The 15,737-nt window shown below is 44.3% G+C and overlaps 1 protein-coding gene across 4 annotated transcripts in view; it reads right to left on the bottom strand.

The window, feature by feature from the left end:
* The window catches only part of PALD1 (phosphatase domain containing paladin 1), a 110,703-nt gene that overhangs the window by 52,159 nt on the left and 42,807 nt on the right, over positions 1-15,737 (bottom strand). For all 4 annotated transcript variants that reach the window (XM_081913089.1, XM_081913090.1, XM_081913088.1 and 1 more), the window contains exons 2-10: positions 11,443-11,634; positions 10,648-10,750; positions 9,854-10,033; positions 8,220-8,384; positions 7,120-7,280; positions 5,918-5,993; positions 4,298-4,449; positions 2,791-2,887; positions 1,809-1,913 (exon numbers count right to left, since the gene is read on the bottom strand). In XM_081913089.1, the coding sequence (XP_081769215.1) occupies positions 1,809-1,913; positions 2,791-2,887; positions 4,298-4,449; positions 5,918-5,993; positions 7,120-7,280; positions 8,220-8,384; positions 9,854-10,033; positions 10,648-10,750; positions 11,443-11,621 (1,218 nt within the window). In that variant the 5' untranslated portion in view covers positions 11,622-11,634. The remainder of the gene's footprint in view (positions 1-1,808; positions 1,914-2,790; positions 2,888-4,297; positions 4,450-5,917; positions 5,994-7,119; positions 7,281-8,219; positions 8,385-9,853; positions 10,034-10,647; positions 10,751-11,442; positions 11,635-15,737) is intronic.

Here is a 15,737-nt window from a genome sequence, read left to right as displayed (position 1 = left end):
GCAGCAAGGACAGATGGAGCCGAGTCCCAGAACTATTGAGAACTGTACACACTAATTACCAACAGTGGGTCCAATAAGAGGCAACACATAACACTGACAGTGAACTGATATGCAAAACAAGAAAATGTGTAATGAAGCTTGGGAGAACTAATAATAATAATAATAATAATAATAATAATAATAATAATAATAATAATTTATTATTTATACCCCGCCCATCTGGCTGGGCTTCCCCAGCCACTCTGGGCAGCTTCCAAAAAAAATATTAAAATACTGTACTACATCAAACATTAAAAGCCTTCCTAAACAGGGCTGCCTTCAGATGTCTTCTAACAGTCTGGTAGTTGTTGTTCTCTTTGACATCTGGTGGGAGGGCGTTCCACAGGGAGGGCGCCACTACCAAGAAGGCCCTCTGCCTGGTTCCCTGTAACTTGGCTTCTCACAGTGAGGGAAGCACCAGATGGCCCTCAGTGCTGGACCTCAGTGTCTGGGTAGAACAATGGGGGTGGAGACGCTCCTTCAGATATACTGGAGAGCAAGTACAGTGTTATGCTGAATGGGGCTACTGAATGCTACTCTATGGCCTTTGGAAGTCCTTGGAAGATTTTTAATGCACTACATAAAATCCTAAGTGTAATATTTATTTTTAATGATTCTAGGGAGGCAAGATGCTAAGATATTCTGCAAAGTCACAGGTGCATGTACACCATAATATCACAATTATAACAAAAGCTTGACATATCTCACTTTGCATGTCATGAGTCTATCTCATATATTAGTTTCACCTTTTAAGTTGAATTACTGAAATAAATGAACTTTTCCACGATATTCAAATTTTCCAAGTTTCACCTGTATACCAATGTAAGTTCCTAGCTAGAATGAGTTGCAGCAACACAACTAAGCCAATACACCAAAGCTCCTGAAAGTTGTTAGGAGACCCCTAAAAAAAGTAAAGGTAAAGAATCCCTGGACAGTGAAATCCAGTCAAAGGTGACTATGGGGTTATGGTGCTCATCTTGCTTTCAGACCGAGGGAGCCAGCGTTTGTCCACAGACAGCTTGCCGGGTCATGTGGCCAGCATGAACCGTTTCTGGCGCAACAGGACACCATGACAGAAACCAGAGTGCATGGAAATGCCATTTAACTTCCCGCCACAGTGGTACCTATTTATCTACTTGCACTGGCATGCTTTCAAACTGCAAGGTTGGCAGGAGCTGGGACAGAGCAACGGGAGCTCACCACTGTCGTGTATATTCAAACTGCCGATCTTCTGATCAGCAAGCCCAAGAGGCTCAGTGGTTTAGACCACAACACCACCCGCATCCCTAGGAGACCCCTAGTCCCCTCACAGAGCTACAATCCCCAGAGTGGTTTAACAATCAATCCCTCTTCCCAGGAAACTCTGGGAACTGTAGCGCTGTGAGATGAATAGGGGCTTCCTAACAACTCTTGGCACTTTTAACAAACTACAGTTCCCAGGATTATTTTGAGGGAGCCATGGCTGTTTAAAGTGGTATGAGACGGCTTTAATGTATAACACAGATGGGGTCTTAGTCAAATTTTTAAAGGTGGGCTTTCTTCCAAGGAAGTATCAGTTGTGAGCTTAGATAGATGTATGTTAAATATCCCAATGTCCCGTAGAAAGGCATAATCATAACATGGGTCAAACCCAGCTGTGGACGCCACTTTAGGAAACTTAATAATGCCATAGGTCAAGATTTTAAGGTCAATATTTTAAGTAGTAAACTAATTCAATCATTAAATTAAATGCTTAAAAATTTAAGGAGGAGGCTCCGCCTGACCGATACCTGAATCCGATAATCTTCTCCAATCCCTTCCAGCTTCTTCTTATTCTCGTAGATGGCTTCCTTCATGTCATGCATTTCTGAACACAAGGAAATGGCGGAATCCACCTGAGAAAGCCAAAAGCCAAATGTCAATCTACGCAAGAGAGAGAGGACTCTGTACCCTCCAATCTCTTGCATGCTACATTTGTGCAGGCCCCCATTGGTCTTATCGCCTGGAAAGGCACTCCCCAGTTTAACGGCACAGTTCAAAATTGCAGCCACTTTCTGGACAACCTTCAAATTTATCAAGTTCACAGGTAATCAAAAAGTTTCCAGCATAGATGCATTCCCTTTCTCTACCGGGGGGTTGAGAAACGGGGAGAATAAACAGCTTTGGTTTTGACTATGCTGCTCTCTTAATCCAGGTTTTATTAAATTTGTTTTACTATTCCATGCATTTGTATAAATCCCCCAAAATGGTGCTGGTAGGTACAACCTGATTAAAAGAAAAAGTCCATCACCAACCTGCGACACTAACCATTATGCAAAGAATGCTAAAGGAGCACTGCAACCAGTGTGTGCTTCCCAAACTTTTCATGTTGGTGACACACCTTTTGGACATGCATCATTTTGCAGCACAGTAATTCAGCTTTACTAGCAAACTGGAGGTTAAGCTAACCCCTTTCCAGCCCCAGGAGCTTGAGGAGTGTTCGCGCGATGCACAGTTTGGAAAGCTCTGTGTCTACACCCTTGATTAGCTGTTGTGAAGAGAGCTTTGACAATCACTTCTGAACAACAAGTGGTGCCCGATAACACCATCTTAGCCTTGAAGAGATACGGCATGTTTGGTTCTACATCAGTAGCTGCTGCGGGCAATGACTTCAGACAGCAGAAATGGGGCGGGGGAGAAAGGGAGTCAAGAGAAGGGCAAAGGCAGCAGGGGATGGGTGCCGTGGACTTTACTGCCAAGGCTCCATCTGCAAATCAATGCAAATTTGCTTACCTCCTCAACTATCTGCTGGCCTTTCGGTACTATGTCGATAAAGGTCTGAATAATTCGAAATCGATCCCTTGGCAAAGACTTAGTGGGCTGTGGAAGGCTGTAATTGGAAAAGGTCAAAATATGATATCTTGAATGTGAAGTGAACTCTCTCTCTCTCTCTCTCTCTCTCTCTCTCTCTCTCTCTGTCAAACACACACACAGCTATGTCAACTTGAGAGCACAATTCCACCCATTCAAAAATATCCATCAGATGTAACCCCCTGCTTCATATACCAACACCTTCATATAGACACACACAAGCCATGGTGTTTATTACATCCACACTCAATGAAATATCATTCCGCTTCAAGAGCTGGCCACTTATATACTACTGCAGGAGTCAATAATGTCTCCAAAGCCAATTATTTCATAATCCTATTTTCCTGTTCTGCATTTTGGTCATCTACATGCAACATCTAAAATCACAGAATCAAAGATTTAGATCATAGACTCATAGAACTGCAGAGTTGGAAGGGACCCAAACAGTCCTCTATTTCAACCCCCTGCAATGTAGGAATGTAAGCAGTGGATGCTTCATTTTCCCAGGATAATAACCCTAGAGCAGCCTTTCTCAACCTTGGGTCCCCAGCTGTTGTTGGGCTACAACTCCCATCATCCCTGACCATTGGTCCTGCTAGCTAGGGATGATGGGAGTTGTAGTCCAACTGCAGCTGGGGACCCAAGATTGAGAAAGGCTGCCCTAGAACGTCTAGGGTTCCCACAAATGCTTCCCCTGTAGTTTATGGTGTGGCTCACTTACTTGAGACACAACTATTTGCACTGTCATACTTGCTCCCACCAATCCGAGTTATAGTAACAATGGAAAGGTAGACACTGTGGACCAGGGTACACAGACTGATCCGCAAGGGAGAGTGGTGTATGGAGGCGAAACCTAAAAGAGTCTTCTGTCCCCTTGAAACTATATAGTTCCAAATGGAGTACAGTCCCAACATTTGGATGTAAGGGAAGCCAGAATCTCCAATGCCAGTCAAACCAACACTCCTCCCTCTCAGCTTCATTTCCATTATGGAACTCTTGTCAACCAACTTGTCAGGGGTGAAACTGTCTGACTGTCAATTTACTGCTGGGTATGGGAGAAGCACAACAAAAGGCTTGTGGGGTTGTGAAGTTGACTTGTACTGAAACATGCTATTGGCCCATTTAGCCTAGTACTGTCTCCTCTGAGTGACAACAATTTTCCACATTCTCTCACAGAGTTCTTTACCAGCTCTGCTTACCCAGTTCAGGGATGGGAAATATCAGGCTAGTGGGGAGACTGTATTCCCTTCAACCAACCCATTTTAAGCGGGACATCCCAGAATTACAGAAGCCACCCTGGCTTCTGATTGGATCCTGAAATCTCTCTCTCTCTCTCTTTGGTTCCTGCATTGTGGCACATGTCAGCTTATTGGTTGACAAGAGTCAAGGACAACCAAGAAGATAGCTCAGAATGAAAAGGCATACTTACTCTTGTTTCTGCAGCCCACCCTTGCGGTGATAAAGCACCAGAGTGCCCAAAACCATGGCTAGGTTGGTCCTTCCGACTCCTGTTTGGCAGCTGAAGATCAGGGCGGGAGGAGGCCTGCTGGGGTCTTGGAGAAGGAGCACATTGGGACTTTCCTGCAGGACAAAAATACAGTGCAAGGACATTTCTTGGGCTGCCATTCCCTCAGATTGACAGCTGATGGGGCCAGAGGAGAGGTCTCTCTTACAATCTGGGAAATAACAGGCTTGTATCGCTGAAGCACAGGAGGGAGAGAAGGAAAAGGACATGGCAGAAAGAGGAAAGCGGCATTTCTCCCAAACTAGTCCGCCATCTCGTTCGTTCTGCTATCAGGGGGTTGATAGTTATGTTGCTCATGTCACGTATGGTTTAATCCAAGGATGCTGAACCTGTAGCCCTCCAAATGCTGCTGGGACTCCAATTCCCAGCATCCCTGACCTTTGGCTCTGCTGCCTGGGGCTGATGGGAGTTGCAGTCCCATGCCATCTGGAAGGACATTCTGTATCCCACCAAGGGTTCTGTATCCCACCAAGCAGACTGGACTTGCAATTGATACCTCAGGCTAGATTGCAACCTTTGGGGGGAAAGAAACCAATGATTTCAGACAGAGTCCAAGCCGCAAACTTATTTGGGGCTTACATAACATGTACAACTTCACTCATCTAATCAGTCTCTAAAGTGAATCTGAAAAACCAGAATGCCTCAACTCCCAACTTACACTGGAGTGGTATAGAGGGTACAGTTGACCGGGTGCCTTAATAAATAAACAGAAGAGTTGGCAAGAAGACAAAAAGTGATTGATTTTTACATGCTGCTGCTATTTCTTTTACTACTGTTTGATTTCTTTTTTTATGATGTACCATTAGTTTGTTTTTAAAATGAGCTGCCTTGAGTGCTCTTTTTTGGAGTGTGGAATATAAAAATGAACAACAAAAAAGAGAAACACATTCCAAAATGGCTTACTGTCCCCCAAAGCCATGAAGATCTTCTTATTTCCCCCCCCCCAAAAAAACCCCTTTCTCAAATTAGTTTCATATATTAAACATGGTTGAAAACTGCTTGGACAGCAGAAATATTGAAAAACACATTTCTATTTCTTGTTATCAATGGAACAATATCTCATTTCTAAAACAATCTTATGCTTGCAGTTTCAAACCACACTGATTTCAAATGAAATCAATGAAACTTTTTAAAAAGTATTTTAAACTTCTGGCTGGGTGACACACCTTTTTTAAAAAACACACACAAACAAACCTGTGTGGGTAGACATTTGGGTTTTTCACATCAGGCATCCAAACATGGTCGCGAAACTCCAGACACGCTCCCAAAGCGAATACAGGTTTGCCAACAAATGCATGTATTCAGCTACAAGCTCCAGAGCGCCAAAAAATAGCCACCGCTTTTAGCTGTATGTGCATGGCAGCAGCAGGCAAAAGGAAGGAAAGATAAATCTTTCACCAACCAATGGCATCCAACTTGCGCTACCTTGAGCAGCAACAGCTTTGCATGTTGCCACCTGTTTAAAACAGAGGATGCTACACTCAAGGCACCTTGTTGGCCTCAACATTCTTTGGCAGCCCTTACCCTGAGGAAACTGATGAAAGCATCAAGTTGCGCTTCCAAGGGGGCTCCATCCATAGGCAAAGGCAGTCGGTGGTACCTGCCAAGAAAGGGGGTGTTACTGGGAGCAGAGAGACAAAAACAGCCAGGATCAAAACTATAGGCGGTTTTTTTGTTTGTTTTTAATACTGGGTTGTCAATTCCACTCACCCAGAAGTTAGGTTAATTCAATGTGCCAGCATGGAAAGGAGGAGGAACCCACATACGATGCCTGTGGCAACCTGCTAAATTCACTCCACTCATCCCCCAACTCTTTCTTTTGTCAGTTGTTCAGTTATAAGCCTCTGTAGTAGGGCCATGTTTGGTTCTTGCCATTGTTGTGTGCCTCAGCGGTGTAAGAGCCTGTTTGCTTTCTGAACTTACAGGCTGTGTGCAAGGCTTCCCCTCTCAACAAAAATACTTTTATTCTTTAAACACCACTACCATTATTATTACAGTGGTACCTTGGTTCTCAAACGGCTTAGTTGTCCAACAAATCGGCTCCCAAACGCTGCAAACCCAAAAGTAAGCATTCCAGCTTGTAAACTTTTTTGGAAGCCGAACGTCTGGCGCAGCTTCCGCTTGAGTACAGGAAGCTCCTGCAGCCAATCAGAAGCCGCGCCTTGGTTTTTGAATGGTTTCGGGAGTCAAACGGACTCCCGGAATGGATTAAGTTCGAGAACCAAGGTTCCACTGTATCATTGTTATTATTACCTGTCCTGACAACAATTTGAAATTTAGAATTAAAAACAGTTAAAACAAATTACAGACACAGGAATACGATGGATAGTCCCAAGAACACACATCTCAAGTGTCAAAGGCCAGGCTGTATCTAATACCAGACACATCTCTGTGGGGTGTTCCACAACTTGGGGGGGGGTGCCTGCCACAGAAAAGGCCTCTTCCAGGCTGCCACCACTTCTGAAAGCAGAGGAATACTAACGGGGACACTACTGCTAATCTAATCTATTTACAGGAAAAATGTTTGTCCTTGAGGAAAGTACAGTATGTTTTTACAGTTCTATTACCTTACGGGGGGGGGGCACAGAACCCTTACTAATACACACACACACTGCGGAAAAGGAAGATGAAGATGGGCAAAGAACATTTGAAAAGAAGTGACAGCCAAGTTAACACAAATGATATAATCAAGCAGGGAACATTTTGTTCTCTCATGGAAAAATTACCTGTAAGATGGCAGCAGGAAGACGGGCCTCTTATACACTTCTTCTGTCACATGGATGTCTTCTTCATAGCGGATTCTCACCGAATGGGGCTCATCTTTGAAATGCTCGATATCGTTGTAGACGTAATACGTGTTCTCCTTCAGCTGGGCGAAGTCGTGTATCTTCAACAGATAAAGCCAATAAACCAACCTGAGAAGAGCCTTGCTTTATAAAACACGCCTTCACAACTTCCCTCCACACACACCTGTGTGCCACTGAACTGAGAGGCACCATGGCAGATATCTGCATATCCCGCTGAAATTTTTTGCAGTGATGGCCAAACTTGGCCCACCAGCTGTTTTGGGACTACAATTCCCATCATCCCTGACCACTGGTCCTGTTAGCTAAGGATAATGGGAGTTGCAGTCCCAAAAACAGCTGGAGGGCCGAGTTTGGCCATGGATAGGTCGCCATGGCAACCTGGGAACCACTTCCTATCCCTAGCCCAGTCCTATCCAGTAAGGCAGATGCTACTGAAACAACACTGGACTATACCATGAGAAAGGGGCTCCCAGAATGCCATGCTACTTAATATACCCATTTGTCCTCTCAGCAGAATATGAAGTTGTCTAATATGGCTTCCCAGAACTACAACACTGAAATATCAGCGAATGTACACACACATACTGACTTCCCATCAATAAACTACATGACCAGCTCAATAATTTAAGTGCATACCTACCATCTAGCTATATTTTTTTAAAATATCAAAAAATAAGCCAGGAGATCTGGAATAAAGGTCACACGTTACGTGCAAGGGGACTCCAGTGCTGCCAGTCCTGAGCTAGATAGATCAATGGTCTGACTTTAAGAACATAAGGCCCAACAAGCCCAGCATCCTGTTCTCACAGTTGCTAGCCAGATGCCTGTTGGAAGCCCTCAGAGCAAGATCCGAGCACCACAGACACTCTCCCCACTTCCAGTTCCAGGAACAGGTACATGGAACAGCTTCCTATGTCTGCGGTAGTGGCAAGGCACTGAGACAAGGAATAAACGGACTATCCCATCTCTAGCAGGTCCCACAGTACCGTGCAACTTCCTCGGACACTCAGAAAAATCACCTCTTTCCGAATAGAGAGCTCCAGGTTTTCGACTTTGACACCCCTGTGTAGGTTGTGCAGGTTTTCGTGCAGGTTCTCCTTTCCCCTGGGAGTGTAGGGCATGAAGTCATTGTCCACGTGCAGAAAAAGCACAGGTTCCTCACGGACACAGAATACGATGCACTCCTGCTGCAACAGAGAGGAAAGTGTTGGCTAAGCCGTGTCGGTAAGCTAAGCTGCAAGTTGATATCAGATAAGAGCCCATTTGATGCACTGCCACTTTCCTGTGGGTCACCTCTTTTCTTTTTAACCTCTAGCATTTTCTTTTTGACTTTAGTGAACCTGACTAAGTATATGGACTATGTGCTACATGCACAGCAGCTCGAGGCAAAACTCCGAGGTGCTGTTCCGAGAAGAATAAAAGATTGTCACTACATCACGGTCTTCATGTACACATTAAAGTGGAATCTTTTTGTTCTGTTCCCACTCAACAGCTATATTTGGATTCATCAAACACATGCACACATGTGGGAGTGGGAGTATAAGAACACCACACACATATTCGTATAGTTATAGGGACATGGAAGCATGAGGCTAACGGCACATCATAGCTGAAAGCAGATAGGAACTTATGACATAATCAGAAGCACACAAAGGCACACACAAAATGCTTTGCTAACATCTCAAATGTAGAAACGGATGGGCAACGAATTTCAGTAGCGCCCGTGCCCTCAATCTGATAAAACTGACAGCATTTACTTGGACTTTTGTTATTTTGACTCCGGTGCAACTGCTCATCTTACTATTTCATAGTTTGTTCGCCTTGTAATTTTTGTAGGTTGTTATAATTGCACTCCCTGTTTTATATGCATTACAAAATGAAATAACAATAATTAAGAAGAGTCGGTGGAAGAAGACTGGAAAAAGTTTAAAGACTATTTACAGAAATACTGTAAAAATCAATGAATGTTAGAAAAATGTTGGAATGAAGTTATATGGCTTTAGTAGAAATGTTAGAAGGAACTAAGTACAAATAGATTATGAATGTATTAAAGGGGAAAAATAAGGTTAGAATATGTTAAGATAATTACAGGACAGAAAACAGAGGAAGATGGAAAGTAATTGCTGAAACAGTTAACTGAAGTGGAATACAAAAAGGGAGGTGTGAGGAGGTCGTTGAAACAAGTGAATGAAAGATAAGATATTGAAATTATTTGATGTGTCTTAAATTGTTTTTGTTTTGTTTTGTTAGTTTAATGTCTTAGTGTTAGTGTTATGTAGTGTCTTTGTTTTTGTATTGTATTGTATTGTTTAACTTTTTTTTCTTTTGTAGTGTTTAAACTGTTAATAAATATTATTTTTAAAAAACCCAATAATTAAAAGTTTACAAAAATTGGGGGGGTCATCGTGCCGGTGCCCAATGATTTATTTATCCTTTGTTTCATTAACATGTATACACCCCATGGTTGTTAAAAACAACAACCTCAAAACGAAAAGCAAATAGGATTTTTAAAAGTAAAATGGTCAGCAGGGGCTTCACATGAACCCCCCCTTACGCATTGATAGAACGTGTGGAGGGTTGTGGGAGTAGTGAACTGTTGTTCCCATTTGCATTCTGAGTTGTGCATTAGCTTTACTTCCATGCACACACAGACCTTGTGGCCGTCGCTCTGCAGTTTCTGCAGGACCTGCTTGAATCCGTTTAAGCTGGGCTGGCCCATCCCAAACACAGAATATCCCCCTTTCGCCTGTCGAAAGTTTGGAGCACCGCAGCTGCTGGCAGTGTTGAGGACATCTAGCTTGCTGTATACGTCACGGACCATAAAGTATTTCCCCTGTAATAGGGAAGGGAAAAAGGAAGTAGAGAAAGTATAATGCATATTTTCAACATGGAAAAGAAGGCAGGATGCTATGGGCCAGATTCAGCTGATAAGTCCTGCTAGCAGAAGCCAGTGCAAGGTTTTCTGCAATGAGCCTTTTTGCTCCCATTGGGCACCCAAACCCCACAAACGTGACTTTGGGAAGGTCAGGGGAACCTCCAAAACAGTGTCCAGGGGAAGGAAAGGGGAGGTCATTCCAACCAAGAAGCTGAAACGCTCACACTGATGGAACGGTCTCCAACCAACTTTTCCATACAGCACATAAATCGGTCACATAATTTGCTGCCACAAGATGCAGTAATAGCCACTAGCTTAAATGACTTTAAAAGGGGATTGACACAGATTCATGGAAGATACAGCTATTTGCTGTTTTGGCTGGAGGGAACCTGCTACTCAGAGGCCATTTGCCAGATGGGACAGCAGCAGGAGAGGGCAACTGACTTCATGCTCCGTTTTCCCAGCAGCATCTGGTTGGTCACAGTATGGGGGGAGGGGGAGAAGCTCTTCTTACATCCTTATGCCTCAGTCCCTGCATGCCGGATGCCCTGAGCCAAGTCTATGGCACTCACCTGTACAATGTAATGCTCTGGAGTAGACTCTGTAATCCGCCCCACAGTATAGCTGGCCTTCAATAAGTCATCATGAATCTGAAACTCTTCTTTGCAATTGTAGCTGTAAGAAGCACATGGAAGAAATTCATAGTGGGGTTTTCTGCAATTAAATAGGGCTTTAAATATGTGCTTTTCTTTTTTTAGCACTTTAACAAATACTGCAAATCACCCAAAGATCTGGCAGTAGATCCCAGTCTACTTTCTTTCCCCCCCTAGTTAGTTTGGAGCACTGAGAAGAGATGAAAAGAGGTGTTAAGATGTTAGAAGTCTGTGCAAACTGCCTCTTCTACCAAACTGCACAGGCAGAATCACAGAGGAGGCTGCCTTATACAGAGTTCACATAGCTCAGAATTGTCCACACTGGTTGGCAGCAGCTCTCCAAGGTTCCGGGATGCTGGGAATTGAACCTGGCACCCTCTGCCTGAAAGCAGATGCTCTACCATTGAGCGATGCCTTTTCTGCCAACAGTCTGGTCTGCATCTAACCTTTGACGCAGGAAGACAGGGGGAAGCAGCCACATGCATTTCAGAAGAGCATGGTTAGAAAAGAGTGCTGGTAATGCTAAGGTTGCAGGTTCGATCCCTGTATAGGACAGCTGCATATTGCAGGGGGCTGGACTTAGATGATCCTCAGGGTAGATCCCTTCCCACTCTATGATTCCATGATCTGCAAGTCTAAGACAACGGTTCTCTAAGCTACCAGCACAGAAGTTCAAGGAATTTCAGGAACATCACTGTTTGGGGGGCAACTCACGTAATGACTACAGGTGCCACCTTATTGGTAATAATCGACTTGGCCTTGTTGTTGTGGAGGCCGACCGTCTGGAAGGAGTGGATGCTGAGGGAATGGCGGTCTTCCATCGTTCCGCTGCTGCCGTGGATATTCTCAAATGTTGCCGTCGTCTGCTGAGCTGTGCTGGCAGTTGTACCCATAATCCACAGGCAACTGTACAAAATCAGAAGGTGAAGAAGAGAAACAAGGAAAGATCAAAAGACTGCTTTTTCTGGAGTGAGGAGGAAGGAATACAAAGATATCCAGGAAGAGGGAATTTGGATTTGACACAAACATACATAATCCTTTTAGAACGGCAGTGTTTTCAGGGAACCCCTGGACCTCCATGGAAGTTTACCATTACCTCCTCAACAGAAAGGTAAGCAATGACTGACAAGCTTGTCCACCACCACTGATCTTCCCCTATGCAAGTGTGATAGAGAATGCTGCACACTCAGTTCAGGAAAGGAAGATCAGACAGGCCTGGTCTGCGCCCTTCAGAAACGAGTGATTGTGCATCTCCCAAAAAAGCCACTCTGCAGTGCTGGAGTTCTGTGGCAGATGTGCCAAGCATCCTTAGCAGATGAGCTGGTGCTGAAAGCAGTAAGTCTGAAAGCCACCCATTTATAGTTCCACCAGTTACGCTTGACATTTATAGATGGGTTTTGTTGGCTTCTAAGCATTAGTGGAGTACAGGACTAATTTGAGGAAGTGGCCATATCCTCTGAGGAATATGCAGGATATTTTTGCACTGCCTACTTCAGTGGCTGGATTCCACTACAGACTTCCCCCCCTCCCCAAACTAATCCCAGGTATATGAGCCTTCTTTCATTACTGGGAAAACACAGAGAGATACATCTTGAGTGCTACCTTCTAGGTCCCAAGGCAACAAACAGTGGGTGACTCAATAAAGATTCAATTTCATTAAAAACTCTTGTAAACTAAGTCATGTTAAGCTGCAAAACGCAGGACACACACCACACACACACTCCAGCACCGAAGTACAAAGTTGATCCCTGTTTCTTCCTAATCCTATTCATAACTAGCTTAATAACATTCCAACTCTCACAGGAACTTGGACACCCTTTGTATCTAGGGAGCTTGTGACAAAGACAATATTTGAACTGGAAGCTTGTGGCTACGACAGTGTGAGCCAGTATCCCATTTTTAATTAACGGCTTGTTCTTCACCCTTTCCTCCCCACAGCATCAAATCCACATAGGCCTTGGAGGCTTCTCTTTATCAGTCTATTTCCCCATCTTTCTCCAAGTTCACATACAGCTATACAGAGAGCATCAGGAGTGCCACTGCCTTCATGCCTAGTCCCATGCAGAACCACGTAAATATTTGGAACGCAACACTCCTAACCGTGTGTCTAGCATGCCTCACAGGCAATACTTGGAAGAGTCGTATTTATTGTCAGGTGTGCGTGCAGGAGCCAGGCCCCGTGACCAATAGGACTTTGCAGGACTGGGGCCTTCCTAAGTGTGTTCTGAAGAGGCAAGGTGCGGCCCCAGAGGTGAGGCCGATTGGTAACTCACAGCACCTGGTGGCAAGAGCTGGGAAGGGATATAAGGTCAGCATTTCCCTTCGGCTTTTTGCCACAGCAACACGCTCCCTTCCTTGCAGCATTTGGCTTCTTGATTCCTGATCCTTGAACCTCGGCTTCTTGATCCTCGGACCCCTGACTTTGTGCCTCCTTGCTTCTCGACCCTCGGACCCTTGGCTTCTTGACTCCCGGATTTCTGACCCTCAGACTCTTGGCTTCCTGACTCCTGGCTTCTGGCCCCCCATTCCTGCTCCCACCCTGCCATCTTGCTCCCGGTCTTGAGGTCCCCCTGCCAGGACTTTGATGGCCCGTGAACTGGACCATGACATTTATCTGTCAACCTCTGGGGATCACAGCACCCGCGGGCCTCCACACTTTGCACCCACCAATGTCGCCCACCCCTTTCAACTTTTAAAATAAAATACTTTTGATGATCGTTTGGATGGGGGGGCTGTCTGTTCCTTTTGCGGGGGGAGGAGTGACTTCCCCTTCTTCTTTGTTTTGAGAGTGGGAGGGGGGTTGTTTGTTGCTTTGGGGACCCAAGCATTACCAGTTTTGTTTGGGTTGGTTTATTTACTTATTGGTATTTTGAGGGGGCTGTGAATATGTGCAAAATGTTCAGTGGCCCCCCCCACCCCTTATACACCCCACCTTTTTTTTACTTGGGCAATTCCTAAGGCCAAGCTCTCTTGCCACCTTGTAATAGCAATTTAACAAACAGTTGTAGCTCACAGCAAGGGTATTGTGAAGCAGAAATGGAGCTTGCTGTATTGCTGCAGCCTTAAGCTGCACACCGCAAGCCACTTAGAAGGTAAAGGGACCCCTGACCGTTCGGTCCAGTCATGGCCGACTCTGGGGTTGCGGTACTCATCTCGCTTTACTGGCCGAGGGAGCTGGCGTACAGCTTCCGGGTCATGTGGCCAGCATGACTAAGCCGCTTCTGGCAAACCAGAGCAGCGCACGGAAACGCCGTTTATTTTCCCACCGGAGCAGTACCTATTTATCTACTTGCACTTTGACTTGCTTTCGAAGTGCTAGGTTGGCAGGAGCAGGGACCAAGCAACGGGAGCTCACTCCGACACTGGGATTCGAACTGCCGACCTTCTGATCGGCAAGCCCTAAGCTCTGTGGTTTAACCCACAGCACCACCCGCATCCCGCAAGCCACTTAACTATGTGTATATTCCTCTATGTAGTAAGGCTTGTGGACTAGAAAGATGAAAAGGAATGACCGTTTCCCGAGAAAGCAGCTTATGCCACTATCAGTGCCTTAAGTCTTTGAAATGCCATATGATAAGGGTTTTAACTGCTGCTGCTGCAGCAAAAGACCACCCCTGCGACTCCTTCTAGCATCTAAACTACAGTAATTAAAATGGTACACCTTTTCACCTATTAACCAATGGGTAGTGAGAAAGGGGGTGGGCAAATTTGTAACTGACCCACCTTGAAGCCTCATTCTAATGAGAATTTTGCTGTGACAGATGCAGCTTAAAAAAAAATGCATGGGAAAGATGAATGAATTTCCATCAAAGGGCCCAAATATGTTTTTGTTTTTAAATCAGTCAGCAGGTGGCGCACCTGAGCAAGTGGGTAAATGGGCAAATAGCTGAAAAGCAAAGAGACACGCCCACCTCCTTCAAAAATCCAAAAGAATTAAGCACAAGCCAGCATATCATGATACTGATTATAGCAGGTGGGCTTTTGACACCCTAAGTTTTGTTTTCTAAGCACACTCCATAAAATATCTGCATAGCACTTTACCCATCACAAGTCTGCTTTTGAGCAACTGTCTTAATGGCTTTTCCAGGTCATTCGTTCTTTTCCTCTTCTCCATTTGTTGGTGCTTCTAAACTGTGACTATTTTCAGATATTAAAATTTTTAAAAAAATGTCCAGTAGCACCTTAGTGACCAACTAAGTTTGTTCTTGGTATAAGCTTTCGTGTGCATGCACACTTCTCTGAAGAAGTGTACATGAATACTTCTCTGAAGAAGTGTGCATGCACATGAAAGTTTATACCAAGAACAAACTTAGTTGGTCTCTAAGGTGCTACTGGACTATTCAGGTTACACAGTTAAATTGATATGGACCTTTTGCGCCACAGACCTACTCCCCCCCCCAAAAAAAAGAAAATACAGATTGATTTATTTTTGTGATAAGAAAAGCAATAAGAAAACTCACCAGAAACCATAGAGTAACATTTGCCTGGGGTAGCATGTACACAGTACATAATGAATTAAATTTGGAACTGAATTAAAAATCACCCAAAGTTCCACTGCCAAAGGAACTTAATTCATGTTCAGTTCACCTAGAAATTCTATGAACTACTTTCAGGTACAGTTCAGAGATTTTTTAAAATTAATACAGTGAATTGGTTAATCTGAATCAGTTCATTCCAAGCATTGCTCAAAACCCACCTCTTCAATGAAACTTTTAGCTTAATCCTACTCCCACCCTAAACAAAGCCCAAGCACGTGTAACTCCATTTGCCTATCTTCCTCTCCTGTAACCCTTGCCTCCAGTCACTCATGGTCAAATTTTTGCAAGCACCTTGAGGCAGAGACCAGGCTTTTTTTTTTTTTTTTTTTTTTTTGCTAATAAGACCTGACTCCAGTCTTCCCCCATTTAAATAGAACTTAACCAGAAGCACCCACAACAACAGACCCACAGGTATTAAATTAGTAGTCAATTAGATATTCTATAGCAGACTACATTAACACCTGGCCCAGC

Source organism: Podarcis melisellensis (genome assembly GCF_964234715.1).
Source record: "Podarcis melisellensis genome assembly, chromosome: 5".
Classification (NCBI taxonomy): domain Eukaryota; kingdom Metazoa; phylum Chordata; class Lepidosauria; order Squamata; family Lacertidae; genus Podarcis; species Podarcis melisellensis.
The sequence above is the reverse complement of the archived record's forward strand: the minus strand, read 5'-3'. Positions and strand labels throughout refer to the sequence as shown.